At 53.5% G+C, this 21,819-nt stretch overlaps 1 protein-coding gene across 2 annotated transcripts in view; it reads right to left on the bottom strand.

Moving 5' to 3' along the window:
* Window positions 1-1,063: 1,063 nt before the first annotated feature.
* STXBP1 (syntaxin binding protein 1) overlaps window positions 1,064-21,819 on the bottom strand; it is a 61,821-nt gene continuing 41,065 nt past the window's right edge. The window contains exons 13-20 of one of the 2 annotated variants that reach the window (XM_039506466.1): window positions 20,972-21,052; window positions 19,867-20,005; window positions 18,555-18,664; window positions 17,828-17,929; window positions 15,359-15,444; window positions 12,844-12,998; window positions 11,099-11,224; window positions 3,265-3,341 (exon numbers count right to left, since the gene is read on the bottom strand). In XM_039506466.1, coding sequence (XP_039362400.1) covers window positions 11,115-11,224; window positions 12,844-12,998; window positions 15,359-15,444; window positions 17,828-17,929; window positions 18,555-18,664; window positions 19,867-20,005; window positions 20,972-21,052 — 783 coding nt within the window. In that variant the 3' untranslated portion in view covers window positions 3,265-3,341; window positions 11,099-11,114. Of the gene's footprint in view, window positions 3,342-11,098; window positions 11,225-12,843; window positions 12,999-15,358; window positions 15,445-17,827; window positions 17,930-18,554; window positions 18,665-19,866; window positions 20,006-20,971; window positions 21,053-21,819 lie in introns of both variants that reach the window. The other variant, XM_039506467.1, reaches the window with a different exon arrangement.

Below are 21,819 nucleotides of genomic sequence, written 5' to 3'. Positions count from 1 at the left end.
TCCCTACCAGACATTCGGCACTGTAACACAGGCTCAGTGTCCTTATGGGAAGGCAAGGCAGTGTGACCTAGTGGCTAGAGCACTGGACTGCGACTCAGGGGACATAGATTCTAGGCTCGGCTGGCCGCTGGCCTGCTGGGTGACCTTGGCAGGTCACGGTCCCTCTGTTCCCGTTTCCCCACCTGATACTGACCTCCCTCATGCAGCACTTTGAGATCTATTGAGGCAAGGCCCTATAAAAGAGCAAGGTATTATTATTACTTATTATTAAAGCATTGATTGGGGGCTGGGTACTAGCTGCGATGGGTCTTACCCAGTGAGGCCAATCCTCCACTCCTAGCAGAAAATTCTGCAAAGCGTTGAGCTGCTGCAAGTCTCCATGTTATTCGGTCAACATTTTGACTTTCACAGACAAATGGGGAGTCAGGAGGTGGGCTGGGGCGAGAGGGGGAACTGATGGGTGCAGTGTTGTAGCCATGTCGGTCCCGGGATGTTAAAGAGACAAGGGGGTGAGGTCATATATTTTATTAGACAAACTTCTCCTGGTGAGAGAGACAAGCTTTGGTGGTACATGGATATTAGGAAAAACTTTTTCACCTGGAGGATGGTGAAGCACTGGAATGGGTTACCTAGGGAGGTGGTGGAATCTCCTTCCTTAGAGGTTTTTAAGGCCAGGCTTGACAAAGCCCTGGCTGGGATGATTTAGTTGGGAATTGGTCCTGCTTTGAGCAGGGGGTTGGACTAGATACCTCCTGAGGTCCCTTCCAACCCTAATATTTTATGATTCTTCTTCAGGTCTGGGGGGGATTGATGACGTCTGTGAAATTTTTACTTTTTTTTTTTTTTAACGGCTGTGGATTCATTGAAATTGATGAAAGTTGATCAAAATTTCAACCTCCAAAAAAAGGGGGGGGAAATGAACAAAAAAAAGTTGCAATATTTTCCAGCCTCTGTTTTGCAACCAGATCTGCTTCCGAGCATAGGGCTTGGAGGGGGCCTCTCTTAATGTTCTAACCAACCTTCCTTCCCACCCCCAACAGAAGACCCACTAGGCAGCCTTTTGCACCATGTATGGGAGCGTATTTATTTATTGACTCGAGTGCTTTCGTACAGAAGAACAGATATACAGAGATGATAGATGTTTGTGCTTCAACACTTTTCAAACACTTAGATTCCAGTAAGTTTCTAGGTAAACAAGTTCCAAGACGAGATGCTTTTAAAATGTTTCCTTTTTGATCAATTATTTGTTTATATAAATAACTGTAACGGAAAAAAGCAGTAAATGTCCAACAGACAAGATCCTGAATCAGGTACAACGCTAATTAAAAAAAAAAAATTCAAAAGGAGGGGACGGGGCAAGGAATAACTAACAAATATCAGTGCAAATGTTTACAGACTTTGCCCTTATCTAGTGTTATGGGCCAGGAACAGGGGTGATGATAAGGAAAAAGTTGAAACACCTATGAAACCGAGAGGTCTATTTGGGAAGGGCAGGGTGGGAGGAGGGAGGGGAGTTCAATTCCTTGTGGGGGGGGGGGGGGAAGGACCCCTAAACTATCGCAGTGCAGAGGTAGTGGGAGAAAGGAAGAGGAAATAACTTAAAGAAAAGTAACAAGGTCTAGTTTAACCACTATACGCCAAGCTTGTAAGAACATCACGAGACACCGTAACTAATATACACACAGTCCGCTAGGAGAGAGGGATGCGGGGAGGCCGGGGTGGGAGAGTTCGGGCAGTTACCACAGTCATGAACATTTCACTACTGGACGACAACAGCAGAAACGAACGGGGGAGGCGCTGCTAGGGTCACTGCGGAAGGGAATCTCAAGAGGAAACCGAGGAGGTGACGGCCTCGAGCTTATTTTTTTTATTCTTTTTTTTTTTAACTTAAGTTCAATGCGGAGATATAAACGGCCTTGGTTTCATTCATTTTTTTGCAAGCAAAGAGAGATTTTTTTGACCGTACACATTTAAAAAAAATATGTCCCTATATATATATATATATTTCCTTTAAGGAATATGCCAAACTGAGGCTGGGTAGGAAAAGGGTTGAACCATTTGAGAAAGGATGCGGATGGGCTGCAGTATAGTATAGCAAGGATGTCTGGGCACCTGCAGGTTCTGGCTCTGCCCTCTAGGGGGCATTATTTTGTGGTGAAAGATCGTGCTAAAATGTCCTTTCTGCCCGCAAAATAGCTCTAGAATCCCAATTTAAAGCAGGGGGAGGCTAGTTTCTGGCCACAACCACCTAATCACTGAACGGAGCTCGGCCGTTTCCCCCCAGCTCTGCCCCCGACTCGCCCGCAATTAGCGCAGTGCACTGTTTGGCTTTTACTCTTGCCTCTGAAACATCAAGCATTGTCCACCTTCGGAGTCAGGCTACCAGACTAGATAACCCAACGAGCTGATTGGGAAGTGCACATCGTACCCCCGCCTCCCAAAGTCCTGACTGGCTGTTCTCAGAAGCCCCACCTACACATGCAAGCGAGAGGTCACCCCTCCAGCAGCAATCGGATTGAGCTGTCCAGATGTGCTCACCTGAACCTTGCTCGGGGAGAGGGGAGGGCTGGTCAACATCTGTCAGCAGAGGATGCCTCAGAAGATTTGGGGACTGGTTTGCCGGAATCATGGGTAATCCCCAATTTAACATATTCCTCCATTAAACACAAAATAACTACACCTTTAAGAATCACATACACCCCCTTCTCTCCCCCCCCCCAAAAAAAACTGAAAAAAAACCCCAATGACAGCAGTAACGGAAAGAACTCTACCAAGTCCCTATTCGAGCAAATCCCTGCATGGAGCAGTTGTGTTTGCATCTGGGTTAGGTACAAGATCACATAGCTGTAAATAATTCGTGTGCATCCATCCAGCCTGGAAAAACGCTTGGAAAATTCTTCTCTAGCGATGCATGAAAGGGTTATTTGAAAATGCGTTTGGGTTGGGGGTTTGGGATACATACATAGAGAATAAATATTTTTGCTTTTCGTTTTTTTTTTTTTAACACAATGCATTTTGTGTCTGCTTCCCTGCCCTCCAACCCCACTCCCCAACACAAAGACTTTTGCTTAAAATGAGGGGCAAGTGGTGTGGGGGGTGGACAGGTTTCTAGAAACAAGAACAGGGAGAAAGCTCTGGGTTGGGGATGGGAGATGGAGCCAGGGATCAGCAAAGTAAGGTTTAGCGGGACAGCCAATGGGAGGACTGCCATAAGCCAGGGAGGTGGAGTCGTCGTCGTTTCGTTTGCTTTGTTTTGTTTTAACTGCTGGTTTCTTCATCTGTTTTATTCAGTTTCTTCAGCGTGTCCAGCAGTTTCTGCGGGGTGAGGATGTGAGTGGACCCTGTGGGAGGCAGAGGGAAGGACGGGAAGATCGTTAGCGCTCTGAAGGGTCAGTTTGGCAGCGTTCGTGCTGCGGTCCAGCCTGTGCACCCCATCTAAGAAAGGGCCAGGGCGGCCCTACTCCCCCACATAGTGACAGCCGAGGCAGCACATGTGGTTGGCCAGAGGCAAAGTTAAGGTCGGTGTTTTGGGTGCTTGGGAGGGAATGAGCTTCCCATTGGAGGGCTTTGGTATGGCCAGGCTGAGCATGGTGGGGTGCGCCCTCGCAGCTGAGCGTATGTCCACACCTCGTTCGGCTGCTGGAGAAAGAGGCGTGCGGCTTGGTGGCAGAGCCCCCCTCGCTCCCGTAAGGGTGGCCCCAACTGCTCATGTCTATAGCAGGGCTAGGGGGATGACAGGGCCTGGCGGGCGTTCGCTAACACAGCCGGCCTGCTCCGGGTGTAGAGCGCGTGCTCTGGAAGCGAGGGGCAGCGAGAGAGAGAGCAGGCATTGTGTGCGAGCAGCATGTGTGCCCCCCGCCCCACCCAGAGGGCATCCCCCTGCCACTGAACCTGCCCTCCCTCCCCAACGATGGTCACTGCCTTGGCCAGGCGAGCGGAGGCCAACTCTGATACCTGAGGCCTTACCTTGCATAGACAGCCCGGTACATTATTGGAAATGCTTGCAAAAATGGAAGCCTATGGCATTAAGAGTGTTTCTATTGCAGAAAACAATAAAGGAAAGAAAACGAAATAGATGGAGGCCTTGCAGCAAGAGAACTAGGTGCAGCAACAGAATGAGGCATGGAACGTGTGGTGGGAACACGGACTGCGCGTCAACAGAACGGCGTTGAGTGCATGGAGCGGCCAGGGTGGTGTGTGGCGCATGAAGACTGCACATGCAGCGGTGGCCTTCGGGGAAAGACACTACCGCCACCACGGCCGCCGCCATCTCGGGCGAGAGAGGAGAACCAACTGGAAAGTCATCAGCACTTGAAAATGTGCCTCCCTTGAAAGATGGAGAAGAGGCGCGGAGGAGAAAGGGAGGGAGGTCACCGGAAGCTAGACTTATACAGGCAGGCCGAGGAACCTCCAGCCACGGGCTGTGTCTGCATCCCTACATAAGGGAGGAAATCAAGGTGTGTTGGCGGGGCTGGTTCCTTTTGCCAGCAGCGAACGGCATCCTTGGGTAAAGAGGCTGCCGGAGGTGCCAGGCGCTCGCTGGATGCAGTGACAGGAGATGCTGGAACAGGCCAGAGAAGAGAAGGAGCAGGGAACGGGAATGGGAAGCCCTCACAAGTTTCCCTCCGAAACTGGGAGCTGGTCACTGCAACAGGAACCTCTCCTGACTCTCCCTCATGGCACCCATTCAGCGTCCACACAGCTCAGTCCCTGGCCATGCTAGTCACCAGGCTAAGACATGGTATGGCCAAGCAGACAGCCGCAGCATCAACATGCTGGGTCTCGGTCTCGCCTCCCCCCGCTCCCCCCCCATGTGTGCAAGGTTACGCGGGGGCGATGCACAACCCCTCCCCCCAGGTTCCGCCCCCCTGGTCACGTTGCAGAGTCGCATGACACTCTAATCTACTGCTCCACTCCCCGGGGGCAGTGACGGGGATCCTAGCGCCGCGCTTTCACAAACAGGGCTTGCCAGCCTGCGTCGTTGGGGGCCAGATCCTGGTTTCACTGCTGCTGATTTTACACCCAGGTAACTCCACTGAGGTCAATTATTCCCCCGTCACCCTGCTGCACAGGAAACCAGAAACAGGCCCCTGATCGCTCCCACCTCATAGTATTTATACAGGGAACCCAACTCCAGCCCAGTGCAATGACTCCCAGCCCCTGCCTAAGGCACAGACAAACCCACTCCGGCTCAGCGTACATTGCCTCCTGGTGCTGTGGGTTGGATTGCCGTGGAGTAACCATCTTCATGCAGCTCCTGTTCTTTATAATGTCCTTTCCTTGAAATAAGGGAACGCTGGCATGCACCCCGGGGACTCTCCCGACTCCACGCCTTACCCAACTACGTCTGGTGGGTCCCATCATATAAGGACTAGGGGCCACCAAATGAAATTGATGGGCAGCAGGTTTAAAACAAATAAAAGGAAGTTCTTCACACAGCGCAGTCAACGTGTGGAACTCCTTGCCTGAGGAGGTTGTGAAGACTAGGACTATAACAGGGTTTAAAAGAGAACTGGATAAATTCATGGAGGTCAAGTCCATTAATGGCTATTAGCCAGGATGGGTAAGGAATGGGGTCCCTAGCCTCTGTTTGTCAGAGATGGAGATGGATGGCAGGAGAGAGATCACTTATGTTCTTATATGGTTTTGTGATGCGCACCAGGGAGTAGGAGGCGCCTCATCCGACTCGTTTCATTGGAGGAGTTAAGCCACGTTACTACCCCCCTCTACTCTGGCTCACGTCAGCGGTGGGCGAAGGAGGGTGCACAGTGTATCCAAAACACTTGGGTGATGCAGAGGGCTGCATCCAGATTTGGGCTCACGGGTCCCCATGCTTGGCTGCTCTCGCTGCAGGGTGGAGAGAGGGGACAGGGGCGTGGCGATTTGGCTCATCCTCATCCGCACCAGGTTTGCCCCACAGACACGGCCCCTCGTCTCAAGCCTCAGCGATAGAGCACCGCGAGTTTCTCTTGTATAAGGCAAGAAAGCAGGGGATGGGGGAGAAAGAAGGTCCTGTCACTCTGTCGCTTTAGCCCTGCTCCCTGCAATATGGACAGCAGCTCGTATACCGCGGGGAGAGAGAGCCTGGGCAAATCCCAGCCCCCCGCCCTCCCCCCAGCAGATCTGCTCTATTTCCTTCTGGGGTACATGGCATTAGGGAGCCCCCTGGCCTCTCCCCCGCAGACTCCTTCCCATATTGCTTGTAAAGCACCGGAGATAAAACCATCACTGGAAGGAAGCCGCCCGTCAGGGTTGACTTGTTTTTCACACCTGAGTCTGCCAACCCTGTGCTCGGCAGGCCGAGCTGCCCTCTTGGAGAAAGCGAAACACGACTGGCAAGATGCTGGAGCGCTTCCTGATGAGAGCAGCCCTCCCGTTACTGGAATTGGCACCTTCATCACATCGATCCCAAGAAAATGGTCTGCTACAAAAAAAGTCCTAGGGGCCTGAAGAACCCATCGGTCCCTGTATGTGATAACACAGCATTGCCATCCCAAAGCATTCAGAAATCATGAGTCAGGCGGCAAACATTATGAGATTTTACAGTCATAAGCTTTCTGGGTTCCTTTTAGTTGCCTTCCAGTTTCTGAGGCCTTAGGGGCTCGTGTTTTCAAGCTTTTCTCTGAAACCAGGCTGGCTAGAAACTTACTTTAAAAGACAAACATGAAATACGAGAGTCTTGTTTAATCACATGACTCCTGGAGCTGGGGCTTTAAGTAAAACAGCAAATACTGTGAAAGTTGGCACCACTGTTAAAATAGGTGGCGCTTTTATACAGCTTTTCATCTGGAGAGCTCAAGCCATTTCACAAAGGAAGGTAAATATCACTGACTCACATCCCTAAGGGTATTTAGGTGCCTACATTGACGTCAATGGGAGTTAGGCTCCTAAATACAATTCAGGATCTGGGCCTAAGTGACTCCTGAAGGATTTGGGAAGAAATGCTGCTACATGTGAGAGCTTTTCTCTCTTCTCTTCTGTCCCTGCCCTGCTGCAGTGAAATCAATGGGGGGCAGGTGCCTAAACCCCCTGAAGGCTCGGGGCCATTATCCCCATTTTACAGCTGAGAAAACTGCAGCATAGAGAGGGGCAGAATGATCTGCTCAAGGTCTCACCACTACTGTGGCAGACTCAGGCCCAGAATTTAGATTTCCTGACTCACAGACCTGTGGTCTAACTGCAAGGCTGTGTAGTCTAGTGGTTCTCAACCTGTCCGGCCTACTGCCCCCCTTCCGGGAGTCTGAGTTGTCTTGCAAACCCCCAAGTTTCACCTCATTTAAAATCAACTTGCTTACAAAAATCAGACATAACCAGCGCACTGTTACTGAACCATTGCTGACTGTCTCATTTTTACCATGTAATTATAAAACAAATCAATTGGAATATAAATACTGTACTTACATCTCAGTGTATAGCACACAGAGCAGTATAAACAAGTCAGTGTCTGTATGAAATTTTAGTTTGTTCTGACTTCGCTAGTGCTTTTCACGTCGCCTGTTGTAAAACTAGGCAAATCTCTAGATAAGTTGATGGCTAGTGAGATAAGTTGCCCTGGAAAGAGCTCTGAGTACCCCCAGGGGTACACGTACCCCGGGCTGAGAACCAGTCTAGCAGTTAGACCATGGCACTGGGAGTCAGGTGTTACGGTCCAAGTGACGAGGCGCGCAACAAGGCGATACCGTGCCTATGCGTTTTATTACTCCTGTCCGTGCTGTGTGGCAATCTGCACTGCGCTGGGTAAATCCCAAAGTCCTGTCCCAGCCTGCCTTATAAAAACTTGGGCTGGGGTCTCTGGGAGCAACCTCTTCCGTAGTTGTTCTAAAATCCTGGTCAGGAATCTGGATGGGGATGTTCAATACCACAAATGACCCGGGTTCTAGCCATGACCAGGGCTGGTGCAAGGATGTTTCACACCCAGGCGAAACTTCCACCTTGTGCCGTCCCCGAGCCCCTGCCCTGAGGCGTCCCCCGCAGCAGCTTCCCCACTCCGCCCTGAGGCAACCCCCTGCGGCATCTCCCCCCCCCACCCTGAGGCACCCCAAGCTGATTGGCGCCGCAAGCCTGGGAGGCGGGAGAAGTGAAGCAGCCACGGCGTGCTCGGGGAGGAGGCGGGGCAGGGGTGAGCTGGGGCGGGGAGTTCCCCTGCATGCCACACACACCCTCTTACTTGCTGCAGGCGGCCCTCCCCGCGCCCCCCTGCCCCAGGTCCCTCTGCCTAAATGCCGGTGGCGACCGGGGTGGCCGAAGATCCGGCCGCCACGGTCGCTGCCGAAGAAAATGCCGCCCCCCAAATCCTAGCACCCTAGGTCGCCTAAATGACTGCACCGGCCCTGACCATGACTCTGCCAATGGCGCTCTGCCTGGACGTAATGGTCCTGCGCTTCCTGGGCACCACACTTTACGAAGGACGTGGACACCCACCCCCTGAAAGAAATAAACTATCTGTGGCACCAACCCCTGTGCCACCTGCCAGCAATCTGCATGCCACCAGCACCGATGCTAAACTCCCACTAGGGTACTTAAGATCGGCCGGAAGAACCTCCTCACTTTTAACAATGCTTTTGCTGTTTGCATCCTGTAAAAGCGGAGCTCAAGCCCCCAGAGCAATGTTCGAGCAGCGGGTCCTGAACAGTGCAGCACAGACATTTTGGTGCTACCGAGCACGTCTCTTCCCCATCTCTTGACTGACTGCAGACCGGATGGGGCATGCGTGTGTGATAAGCAGGGACCCCTGAGTCAGGCTGGCAGCTCGAGTGCATGCCGGGTGAGCAGCCCGGGGAGGCAGACGAGATGTCGTTGCTATGGATGCTTTTCAACGCAAATGTATTTAGAGTCATGCTGTGCATTTGTGCAGCAAACTTGCCTCCTCAAATGCTTTGGCCTGGCAAACTTTGCAGGGGGTGGGAGTTGATGCTTAAATCTGAACCAAAAGACTTTGCACTGAAGGAATATTAGCCTGGATGCCAACATACGGTCTGGTCAAGCCAATTAAGCCAATTCTCTCCCTTGCACCAGAATGACATTTGCACCCAACCTCTGGCCATGGACAGTGGCCCTTTAATACAGTGGCTGCTTGGCTTCAAGTTGGGACAGTGCCTGAAAGGACTTGTGAGCTCTGTAGGCCACAGCTCTGGGTACAGAGGGTGAGAGTGGCCCGCAAGCGGATCCAGTTTAAACAAAACTAAAGGGGAGCCCTTGGGCTCCTGGCCGCCTTGCTAAGCACACTGACAATCCCTAGCAGGTACTGGATGGGGCGACAGACATGGAGAGCAGGCAGTGCTGGGAAGGGCAGAGGCGCGTTGCCTCTGCCCTGCAGCTCAGAGGGGCAGCGCAGTGACACGAGCGTTTGGCTGATGGGAGCCGACAGGAGGACCTCGCTGGCAAGAGGCAGGAATAATTGGCATCCAGCCACATCTGCATCAGCCACTTGATCCTTCACCGGCTGCTTCCAATAAACCGAGGCACTTGGAGCATTTCCAGGAGTGGGGAGACAGTGTCACATCCCCTTTAGAAAACAGGTCAGCGCCATCTGGTGCTGCTCTACTCACGTGCACGGAGGGGCCTTTAAGATTCTTTCCCCTACTACTTTCATTCTTTCCTCATCTATTACTCCTGGGGGAAATCTGCACCACTGCGCATGCGCAGAATTCATGTCTCCCACAGATTTCTTTGCTTCCCTGCAGAAAAATGACTTTCTGACAGGGAAGCAACGAGAAGCCACAAGAGCAGTCCTGTGACCCTCCCCAGCGGTATGTTTTGGGTGCCTAGGGCAGCTGGCAGAGAGGTAAATCACTGTGGGGTAGGGGGTGGGACTGAGGAGACCCGGCTGGTGGCTCCTACCCTGTGCTGGACTCAGCTGCTAGTCCTGGCTGGGCTGGGGAGGACAGGACTTCTTCTTGCCCTGCACAGCATCGAGGGCTAGCTCAGACTCACCCCCAGATTTCTCCCAAGATTGCAAGAAGCTCTGAAAACTCCCCCCCCCACACACACACACACCCAACACTTCTCAGCTGCAGGGGGAGGGATCACTGTACATGGAGCTGCTCCCCCATCCGCACAACCCCTGTGCATCCAGACCCCCCCCCTCATACCCAGACCCTCCTGCTGAGCCCCACTTCCCCTGCACCAGAACCACCCCAGCGAGTCACCCAGATCCCCACCCCACTAAGCCCCAACCAGCTGCACCTGGATCCCCACCCCACTGAACCCGCACCCAAACCCCCCTGCACCCAGACCCCCCTGCCAAGCTCTGTCCCCCCCAGACACCCCCCACTGAACTCCAACCACCTTCACCTGGACCCCCCTGCAGAGTCCCATTACCGTTGCACCCAGAACCCCCCAACAAACCCCTGTGCATCCAGATCCCCCCCCATCCAGATCCTAGCACTAGCAGATTGAAATAGTCCCTGATGGAGAAAGCTGCATGCAATAGGCTATGGCAACACCTCAACTTTCCCCTGTGGAGTGGATGGGAGAAAGACGGGGACAGTCACCTCATGTACGGCAGTGATTATTATCCAGCAGTCATGTCACGCTGTTGTTGAATGCTACAAGGAGTCTATGTGGCCCCTGCCACCCGGAAACCATGGTTTGTCCTAACACCCGATCTGCTATACATGTCCTCCCTGGAGCCAACGTAGAGGACATTGCTCAGCCCATGCGCCACATCCATGCATGTGAGGTCTAGGCCTAACTCAGCCTGGGAATCCATGCACACGCACTGACGGTCTGCGAAACACGAGTCCACCTCATGCCCTTTCCCCACCCAGCTGTAAGCGTCTCTCCAGTCAAGTGAAGGCCAGCGAACCATTGCCACCTGCATCTCTATGACTACGGAATGGGTAATTAATGGCATGAGGATGCCGGCAAGTTCTGGCCAAAAAGAGATTCATGGTATAGGGTTAATGGAGGCGGCGCTGGACACATTGTCAAATCGGTAGTAAGAACTGCAAGCATTTTCTCATCAAAGAACCAAAAAAACAAACGGAAAAATAAAAAGAGTAGAAATAATAATAACTAAAGAAAAAAGAGTGACGGAAGAATCAAAGAAAACCCTTCCGAGTGGAAGAGTTTCTTTTCTTTAATAAGCTGCTTTTACTTTGTTTCTTTGGCTCTCACTCCATTGTTGGAGCCTGATCCTCAAAAGATACCCTAGTGGAGTCCCTGAAGTCGGGGTGCCTCAGGTCCATGAGAAATTTGGTGGGAGTAAGAATGTGAGTAGAACCTGTGAGAGAACAGAGGCGGGCTGACTTCTTGAACAGAAATAAATTAAAGGAACATGCCAACTTAGGCCTAATATTCATAATACACAGCAGGTGAGGATGGGTGAGAAAGCCAGTGAGAGACACAGAGAAAGATGGGGATAAATGTATGATTGGGTGAGCAACCCTGCGTGCATTTACACATGAGCTCAGCGGCTGGTCTTATGCGGTCACCACTGGGCCTCCAAGGTGTGTTGTATGAAGACAACAGCAACAGTCGATCGGCTGTTTCCTCCCCCAGCCCTCGCCTCAGGTTTCTGCTGAGCTGCTGGGCTTCTAAGAAGCACATTAGGACCAAGGCCAAATCCAGGGCGACTGAAGTCAATGGGAGTCTTTCCATTGACTCCAGTGGACGCTGGGCCAGGTCATACGAGAGAAACCTTGAAGGAATCGAATGGACTAGACCTTCGTCAGAACCCTGCTTAGCAAGGAGGCCCGGAGGTAAACTGCTGCCATCCAGGAAGGGTTTGAGACACTCAGCATCGTCGGGGAACATTAAACACACATGCAATGATCACAGAGTCGCAGACCGGAGAGCACGTTAGCGGGAGATATTACACTGCCGTGAGAATGTTGATGTTAACCAAGACACAGAACGGCACGGAGAGGTGGCTGACCAGGCTGCGGGGGTTAGAGGAGGGGATCAGGGGATTGAGGAGTGCATGTTCCAATGGAGAAAATCCAGTGAGCAGATGAGGGACCGGTTAGGGGATCCACGAGGGGTGCCCCTGGCCTAAGCTTTGTATGTGTCAAGCTGAGTAGTGATGTGTTAAGGACACATAGTGCTAACCCAGCAGGGGTGAATTTCATACTCAGGAATGTGGGGGTCTGAAAGCACTCACCAGAACCAGGCGCAGAGTCTCCCATTCCCCTCACACCAGACCCACACCTGCTCCTGCTACTCCAGACCTGCCCCCACCCAAAGCACAGGCAGACACAGAGCACCCACGGCTGCACTTCAGTCTTGGCCTGCAGCAAGGAAAAGGCCAGTCTCTCCCTGTCAGCATCATGCATTAGCCAGTCCTTCTCCCCTGGATCTTGGCTCTACCCCTGGGACATAAACACATTCTGGGCTGCCCCGTTGGCAGCACCTCCAAGCATTGACCCTGGAGAAGATCTGTGGAGGTGCTCACATTTTCTGACCAATAAAAACCATTGTGGTGTGACAAGAATTAATCAAATCTCATGCTTCAGGGCCAAAACAGACCACTTCATGGGGTCAGGAAGGAAACTCCCCTTTCCTCCCACCCAACCACCCCCTTTGTGTAGCACTGAAAAATTGGCTGCACAAGAGAGGTCACCTTCCCCTGAAGCATCAAGTATTGGCTACTGCCAGAGCCAGGACGCCAGACTCAAAGGGTCAGTGGTCTGTAGGGGCAAACCCTATGTTCTCAGGGCGGGAAATTAGCTTTCCACATTGGTCCTTCCCACACGGTCATCTGGAGACTGGATTTCATCTGCTTGCCTCTGGCACAGAGAGGAATGGCATTGAGAGAGAGGGTGAGACACAGAAGCATGGGATGGAGCCAGAGAGTGCGATGGAGCAGTGCATGGCGCTGCCCAGGCCGCCCGCGGCACTCACCTATTAGCACCTCCCACTTCCCGCTGGCTTGCGTCACCTCATAGGCGCAGCGCATCTCGCTCAGGCTCACGCCCCCCAGGATGAAGATGATGAGGCGAGGGCCAGCCCTGTACTCACCAGGGGCCTTGTTTTTGTGCCAGTGTCCATAGCGGGCACTAGAGAGAGAAGAGAGGGAGGTGAAACACAGCATACAGTCTCTGCACTCAGATGGCTTTGAAATCACTACGCACAGTGCCAATCAACTCCTATGTCTGCTCATTGCTACGGAAGAGTGAAGGCCTCTGGGATGAATTCCTCTGGGCGGTACTGGGTGAGAGATGTGGGCTAGTGTCCGAGCACAGGGCCGGGAGTCAGGACTCCTGGGTTCTGCTCCCAGCTCTAGTGTCCGAGCACAGGGCCGGGAGTCAGGACTCCTGGGTTCTGCTCCCAGCTCTAGTGTCCGAGCACAGGGCCGGGAGTCAGGACTCCTGGGTTCTGCTCCCAGCTCTAGTGTCCGAGCACAGGGCCGGGAGTCAGGACTCCTGGGTTCTGCTCCCAGCTCTAGTGTCCGAGCACAGGGCCGGGAGTCAGGACTCCTGGGTTCTGTTCCCAGCTCTAGTGTCTGAGTACAGGGCCGGGAGTCAGGACTCCTGGGTTCTGCTCCCTCTGCAGTCTTGAATAAGTGCCAGTACCTATGGGGAAAATGAAGCAGGGACCTCCATACTGAAGCAGAGAGGTTAACAACGCTGCCTGCCCTCCTGGGGCTGCTGAGAGGGTTAATCAGTTTTTATTAAAAGTGCTAAATATTATTAGAACACAGGCAGCAATAATACTGCTGCTATACCACTTTGCATGCAGAGATCTTAAATGTTTGTCAATTCGCAGTAAGCTACCCCTCTGTTACAGATGGGGAAACTGAGGCACAGAGCAGTTTCCATCACTGGGTATTCCAGTTTAGGAAAGGTTCAGGATTCGAATTCAAGCCATGGACTAGCCTTGATGCAGGACAGTGGGTGAGGTGCGACAGCAGATCTAGGGGATGGTTGGGGTTCAGAACTGGACCAGCAGGGGCTGCTGTTGGACTGGAGCGAGGTATACCTCACACCCACATGACTACCCTGTGCCTTGCTCTGGGCACTTTGAACAGCTCCTCACGCCCATGGAGTCAGAAGGGAAACAACACCGAAGAAACAAAAGCAGAGTCCCTGTGAGTTGCTGGTGCTGGGGTGATTGTGGGTTTCTCCACCTGCTAAATACACCTGTACTTTTGTAGCCAGTTCCCGACCCCCTCCTCTCACCCGTTTATAACAAACAGGGTCGATCTGGCTTCAGACTGCAGCTTCCCTCACCCATCTCAGTGCAGCCACACCTGCCTTGCTGCCTAATCACGTACATTGCAGTGCATGCTGTGAAAACCTGAGCAATTATCCCATAGCGCCTTAGTGGGTGAGAGAGTGCCTGGGGGACCATTGGGCAATGCATGCTGGGATGTTGTGACATCCTGAAATGTCACCTGGGGGCGGGAAAAAAACTCACAAGTATCTGACTCCAGTTAACCAATCCCATCAGAGCCTGCTGGGAGTGGGCAGGGCCTGGGCCTATATAAGCCAGCCCCAGCTCATGCCTGGGGTGAGAAGTGCCAAGGGAAAGCAGCTGCAGGAGCAGGGAGCTCCGTGAGGGAAAGGTACTGAATTTGGGGAGCATGGGACACCAACCGGGCCTGGAAACTTTGCCCGTGTCTGAAAGGTAAGAGAACTGCTGGGGAAATGTGGCTAGAGACTTTGGGTGTAGATGATGATGATATACTAGATACTGACAGACCCTTTAATAGGTGTTACTCTGTTCTCTCTGGCTCCCTTTTTCTCTATCCTGGCCTGCCCCCTCCCCCTTTTTTTTTCCCCCTGAGGTGATCTGGTTATCCTGGCTGGCCAGGCAATGGCTTGGTGGCAGGTGTCCTCTCCCCTGGAGAGCTGGGAGGAAGTCGTTTAATCTGTTCCACAGGCACAGCTGCTGACCCTATTGACACAGCAGACTGAAGAAGGTAATGAGTGAGTTACAGGCCCTGCGGAAGGGGGGATGCGTTGCTGGCTGAGGACTGAGCACACTGTGTGTGGAACAAGCCAGGTTTGGTGCAGACCGTGGCAGGAATGGCTCACAAGGTATCGTAGGAAGATAAGTTGTGCTTAAGGCTCTGTGTGGGGACTCAGCAGACCTGCGTTCAGCTCCTGGCCCTGCTGCATGCTGTCTGTGTGATGTTGGGCATGTCATTGATCCACCCTGAGCCTGTTCCCCTCTCTACAAGGGGGCTGCCGCTGGCGTGTGGGGAGGATACAATCCGTCACAGCATGGGAGGCTCAGACACTAAGGTGATGTGAGCGGAGATGTCTCATGTAGATGGGGCCTAACTGAGCTCCTCTGTTCCCTACAAAGTCCTGAAACCGAGCGAAGCCCAACGGGGCAAGGCTGGCATGAGGCTCAAAGCTGCACCTCCTCCCAGAAAGGAGCCTGGGGCCCCTCTCCACAGGGCTCTACCTACCTGACTGCAGTGGTGCTGAACGAGGCCGAGGAGCGGGTGGAGATATAGGGGTAGTGCTTGGTGTCCAGTTTGTCCTCAATAGTGTCCTGGGAAGAGAAGAGCCTGGTGTCAGTATGGAGCAGGCAAGCCAATATGATGCCATCTGGATCAGAGCTCCAATTCCTCTTATCAGGCAGCTTCCTGGACCCAGCTGTGAAGGTCACTCCAAGGGGTGGACCCTTCCCACTGGATCCTTGGCAGAATTCCTCAAGAACTGTCCCATGGGGGGGGTTGGGGGGGAGAGAAAGCCCAACTATCCCTGAGCTATAGAAGAGTCTGGGTAACTCAATCCTGCCCCAGCCAAGGTGGGGAGGGACTAGATACCCACTTGAGGCCCCATCCAGCCCGGCACGTTATGATTCTGTCATTTCCCTGCTGCTTCCTTAGCCAGCCAACCCAATGAGCGAGTCACTGTCCTTGCAGCCGTAGCTACTGAATGCCTAGAGCAAGCCCGAACCTAAGCTACGTGCCACGCTAACCCGTTCTGCAATGAAATCCCTAGGACCGTCACTTAAACAGTGGCTAATAATAAAAGGTAATAATTGGAGATATACCAATCTCCTAGAGCTAGAAGGGACCTTGAAAGGTCATCAAGTCCAGCCCCCTGCCTTCACTAGCAGGACCAATTTTTGCCCCAGATCCCTAAGTGGCCCCCTCAAGGATTGAACTCACAACTCTGGGTTCAGCAGGCCAATGCTCAAACCACTGAGCTAGGCCTCCCCCTGAAAAATTGACGAGTCACCCCGCACATTCCTGGCGCCTCTGTCCCACCTCACTGAGCAATGGGGGAAGAACAGGAGCCAGCCAGCTGGTTGGCTCCTGAATGGGAGCTTTGTCTCTCCTGGTTCACAGCCACCTCCTGTCACCCACCGGGTCTTAAAGCCTGACAGGGCAATTATTGTGCACAGCTCCCCAGCATGACCTGCTAGGAACCCTGCTGTGCCATGTGCCCTGAATGAGTCATTGTCATCTGCTCTGATGACTTACTCTTTATACCCCCCCCCCAATACTGGTGCAGGGCTGAGCCAAGGGTCCCAGAGCTCTGATTAGGGCCTCATTATTGCCTTCAGCAAGGACCACTGATGTAAAACTCAGGCGGGGGAGGACATGGCTGATGTGGGAGCTAGATGGAGGAGTCACTCAGTGAGGGATGAAACCAAAGTTAGGGACGTAGGCATCTGCTCTGTCTCCTCTCTGCCAGGTTTGGGGCTGATTCATAGCACTTCCCAAGGGTTCATTAGGTTGATTATTTGGCATTCAAAGGTAATGGTGGGTTGATTTTTCTGATCTCCGTAGATCTGTATGCACAAGATTCCTCTGTGCACCAGAGAGAAGTGTAAAACTCAGGCATGGGCAGTTATGGCATAACCTGAGTGGGGTGGGGGAAATTTCTTCTGAACCCTAAGTACTAGTGTTTAATGCTCTTTAACCAGCCTGAAGATCCCATGAACACACAGGGGAGGCATTGGTCAAAGATCTAGCTCTTTGTCGAGGATCCGTTTGCCCTAATAGAGATGGGGCCTAGCTGCGGAGTTTGAATCCCGGATTTTGCTCTGAGCTCCAGCTCCCTCCTTTAGACCTTGTCAATAGTTAAAACCTTGTCGTGTTTGATGCAGGCTCTGTCAGAGGGGACCCACCCATTTCCCCAAGGACACGGCTGTGTTCCTCTCCAGGGCTGTCTTTTGCCACTAGGTGGCAGCGCAGGCAAGGGTCCTTCCTAAATTGCATCACAGCGACATGTTCAGTGCGGGACAGGTGTTCAGCTTGGGCCCAGTTCACCTGCCAAGGTTGCACCATTGAGATGGGGGAGTAGGTGTATTATTACAGCCGTTGCCCTTGGAAGGTGAGATCGGAAAAGTCTTTGTTCAAACCCAGTGCTGCTCTCTGCACCAGGCAGGATCAGAAACTCTGATCTGTTCCTATTTCCTTCCCCCTCCCCACTTCACCCTGCTCCAGCACGGCACTACCCTCGCCATGTGAAACCAGAGCCCAGGGACGCAGAGTGACCAGCTCACAGAGGCCAGAGCTTGGGGGCAGGATTTCAGACGTGTGGTGCACCCAGAGCTCCACCTCGCTGGCACAGACGGTCATCTCGCTAGATTGGCGTGTATCGTGTGCGCTCTCCGCAGCTGTCCTGCTTGCTGAACTGAGGGATGCAGCCCACACAGGCCAGGTTGTGAAGGACCATGTGGTCCTGGAAGCAGGTGAATTTCTTTATCAATTTGTTTTGGTGTCCTGTTCAGGGCCCCCAGGCATGGACCCAACCCTACTGAGCTATACAAACACAGAACAAAAACAGTCCCCGCCCCAAAGACCTTGCAACTGAAGCACTGTGTTCCAGGTTCTTGCTACAGTCACAGGGAAGATCTCCACTAGCAACACTCCTCCCTTCCCCCCACCTCACTGTCCCTACGCTCCTCACTGATTTACCTCCATGATGTCCTTCACAACCGGGGTCCATCGCGAGAGCTGGTAGGTCTGCTCACTGATCCGCTCCTTCCGCTCCGGCTTGCTCCTGCGACGCAAGGTAGACTGGACACAAATGACACATGCAGAGAGTCCTTAAAAGGAAGGCTCGGTTCTGGAGCCTAGAGGACCCTCCAGTTCCCCACTAGACGTACTCCTGGTGCCAGTCCCTTCCTCCAGCAATGAGCTGAGGCAGTCTGCACTCCTCTGCCTGGGCCAGTCTCACCACCATCTGCAAGGGAGGTCCAGCCATGCTGGAGCTGCAGCCTCTGACCCAGAGATGAGAGTATTAGCTGGTCCCAGACTCACTAATTCTCCCTTGTTACAGAAGTGCATTCACTCCCTCCTCCCCTGCTTCTGTAGGGATCAGCCCGCACCAGCCATTTTGGATTTAATTACAATCCCAAAGCTAATAAGAATTCCGCTGTCACTTTAGTGGCCTCCTCTACTGGTGTCTACCACTAATAGCTAACCCTAATCCAGGCTGGTTAGTGGGATGGTGATAATAGATCCCACAGCTTGTGACCAGTTGAGAAGCAGAGCCAGTCACGGTCTGGCACTGCTGGAGGAACAATACGCCTATAGCTGGAGGTCTCTTGGCCAGTCAAGCCATGCCTGGGCGGGACTGACGCCCAGTGGAGCACACAGGGACTTGGAGTTCTGGTTCAGCAGGGGGCAATTGGATGCTTACGTCTGTGATGATGGGCACGCCGAGGTGGGCCATGTTGGTGATGATCTCGCTGTCCTCCGGTGGGATCTGAGCGTGCTGGATCAGTTTGTTCAGGTTTTCCTCGGTGATCCCTAGGAATGCAAACGGGGAACAGCTTCCCAAACTGAAACACTTCTCCTGGCCTAGGGTCAGAGGTCACCACCCATCAAGCATCAGCAGGAAGCCTCAGTCATGAAAGGAACACACGAAAGCTGCTGTTGCTCCAGTCCCATCTTCCCTCCCACTTTCACTCCACCACTTCCCTCCCTCAGAGCTGCTCTCTGCCCTAAAGACATGCAGTTCTGTGCACTGGTTCTGCATCTCCTACAACAGGGGGTCTCAACCTTCTTCTTTCTGAGGCCCCTCCAACATGCTATAAAAACTCCATGGCTCAGCTGTGCCACCACCACTGGTTTTCTGCACACAAAAGCCAGGGCCGGCATTAGCGGGTAGCAAGCAGAGCAATTGGCTGGAGCCCCAAGCCACAGGGGTTCCCGCGAAGCTACATTGCTCAGGCTTCGGCTTCAGCCCCAGGTGGCAGGGCTCAGGGCCCTGGGCTTCAGCTTTCTCCCCGGGCCCCGGTGAGTGCTGGCCCTGCTGTGCGGTCCCCAGGAAACCTGCTTGCGGCCTGCTAGGAAGCCCCAGACCCCTGGTTGAGAACCTCTGTCCTACAGCGTAGCGCCAGCTCAGGAAGCTAGGTGGTCTGGGGGAGTCCTGGGTTATTCCCAGCTGTGCCACTGAATTGCGAGGTGACTTTGTGTAAATCACTTCGCCTCGCCATGCCTCAGTTTCCTCCACCTGTAAAATGAGGAGGAGGAGGAGGATGGCAGTGGCCTCTTGGGAAGGCTGCATGGTGCTGGAACAGTTTCCCAGAGCTGGGAGGCCAGAAGGGGAAGTGCTGATCAGTGCTAGGGCATTATTGGAAGAGGTGAGCAGTCCGAGTCACTAATAATCGGTGCAGTTGATGTCCTAGGCACAGGCTACAGATGTCTGTGGGCTGCAGGTGTCAATCAGCGTGCCCCGTGCATGACTTACCCATGCAGTAGAAGATCTGGCAAGTAGCTCCCATTCCTTGTCTGACGGGGTCTGAGCCCTTCCCAGCAGTCTGCAGTGGCCTGTTCTCCTGGGCTCCACGTCTGAAGAGCTCTGTCCCCACGGCTTTCCTTCTGTTCCCCCCTCTGCAGCTTATCGCCTTCCTCTAGGCTTTCCTCCCTCCCCTGGTCTTTCTCCATTTGCCTGTGCCCAGAGGAGTGTTCCCCTCCCCTCCCCCCGCCCGGCAGTTTCTCCCCCCTACCGTTCTTCAAGAATATGTAGAGCAGGATGATGCGGATCTTGTCGTAGGTGCTGACGTTCGCATCCAGCAGGATTGGGACAATGGCCCTCATGGGGTCCTTGATCTTCTCCCCTTCGGCATCAGTGCCCATAGCCAGGTCCTGCAGAGAACGTACACGCTCGTTATCTCTTACCCCTGGAGTCCTTCCCAGGGCCAGGCTGCAAGCCACCACGGGGAGCCTCTGGGCTAGCTTCAGAGGGGCATGTGGAAGCCGGTCTCTGACTCTCTTAGGCCGACTTACACCCAGTTACCGGTGTGCAAGGAGCAGAGCCGGGCTCTGAGCGCCTCACTGCCTACATTAAAGGGAGAAGCTAAAGCGTGTTTTAGCCTTTTTCCTTGTGGAGGGCCCTGAAACTGAAACCGATCTAGATGATGCAGGTGGATCACTACGGTGGGAGGAAGCGAGCAGCCAGCTCTGCTTCTGCAGCAGGAGGCTAAGCAGGTGGTGGGAGAAAGCTAAATCTCCACCCCAACCAAGTGAGGCTGTCGCTCTTCCAAGGAGCGGGTGGTTCAGACGTCAGCCCCAGGCTTACCTGACAGAAGGGTTTGGACTGTGGCAGTCCGGCGACACACCTGGGCTGGTGACGGATGAAAACCCCCCTACCCTTCTGGGTAGGCCATGGAGACAGGAACACTCTGCCCAGAACAGGCCCCTTCTCTACAGCACCGGGGTCTAGGCCTGAGGATTTCCCCAATAGAGGGGAGAGTCTCCAGAGACCCTGCCCCGTTACTGGGTGTGCTAAGGAGAGGGACTAGTTTAAAGCTAGACAAAGGACCCCTTTTCACCTGCTTCTAGAGAGAGTCTCTCTTCCCACCCGGCACAGCCTGAAACTGAGCATCAAGCATGCCAAGACCAGGCAGCACGGCACTAAAACCAAGCCGAGGCTCCCCAAGAACAGCTCTGGGCAGATGAGTGCCCTGGGGAAGGAGCGATTCTCCCCTGGGGGCTGCAGGCTCTTAGGGCTCCAAGGCTGCGTTTGAGCTGGCAGTGACTGCATGGGAAGAGGAGCACGTGGTGCCGGAGGGAGTGTGAAGAAAGGAGGACAGAGGAGACCAGGACCAGGACCTGTTCAACGCGGCAGAGCTTATCCACGGTGCCTTGGTAGTGCTTCATGCAGTCCTCAGCCAGGTGCAGGTGAGTCGAGTACTAAGGAGACACAAGAGGAACAGACCCGGGCCTAGCAGTGGCAGCAGCAGTAGGTTCCCCAGAGCTCAGCGAAGCAAAGCCGCAGCTGTTGAGGCACTGGACTGATCTATACCTGCGGAGGAGCTGGCCCCGTATTGAGTATGTGTGACTAGGCTTCAAGAGCATCCCCCTGCCCTGCCACGCCCGCTCCTCAGCCTCCCTCTCTGCTCGCTCAAGCACCGGGCACTGTGTGGAAAATGGGCTCTGCGGAAAATATCCATTTCCAGCTGAGACCCTAGCGACGTCCTTGCTGACGCATGCTGTGAGGCGCTGAACCGCACCACGGCTGGAAGAACAAGTCTGGGATTTCCAGCATCTCTCAGATATTTTTTTGCTAAAGCAAACACGGTGGTTCCTCTTCATTCTCCTAGAAAAAGGTGATGAGGGGGCTGGGAACGACCCTGGACAGGTTGTAGACTAAGACAGGGATGGGAGAGCTGGGTTTGGAACCAGCTCCCCCGCTGACCTGCTGGGTAACCCTGGGCATGTCACTTTTTTCTTCTTGGCCAGTTTTCTGTTTCCTCTAGTTACATTTTAAGCTCTCTTGGGGCCAGGGCTGTCTCCAACTCTAGATCTGTACGGTTCCTCGCACAATGGGCCCTTGAGCTCAGTGGAGACTTCTAACTCGACTGTAATAATAATGTACAAACTTAGCAAGGTGGCTTCCAGCTACTGCCTTCCACATGAGGACAATTCCCTGCCCACCCTCCTATGCAGACCCTCTCTCC

This window comes from Mauremys reevesii, linkage group 19 (genome assembly GCF_016161935.1).
Source record: "Mauremys reevesii isolate NIE-2019 linkage group 19, ASM1616193v1, whole genome shotgun sequence".
NCBI lineage: Eukaryota > Metazoa > Chordata > Testudines > Geoemydidae > Mauremys > Mauremys reevesii.
The sequence above is the reverse complement of the archived record's forward strand: the minus strand, read 5'-3'. Positions and strand labels throughout refer to the sequence as shown.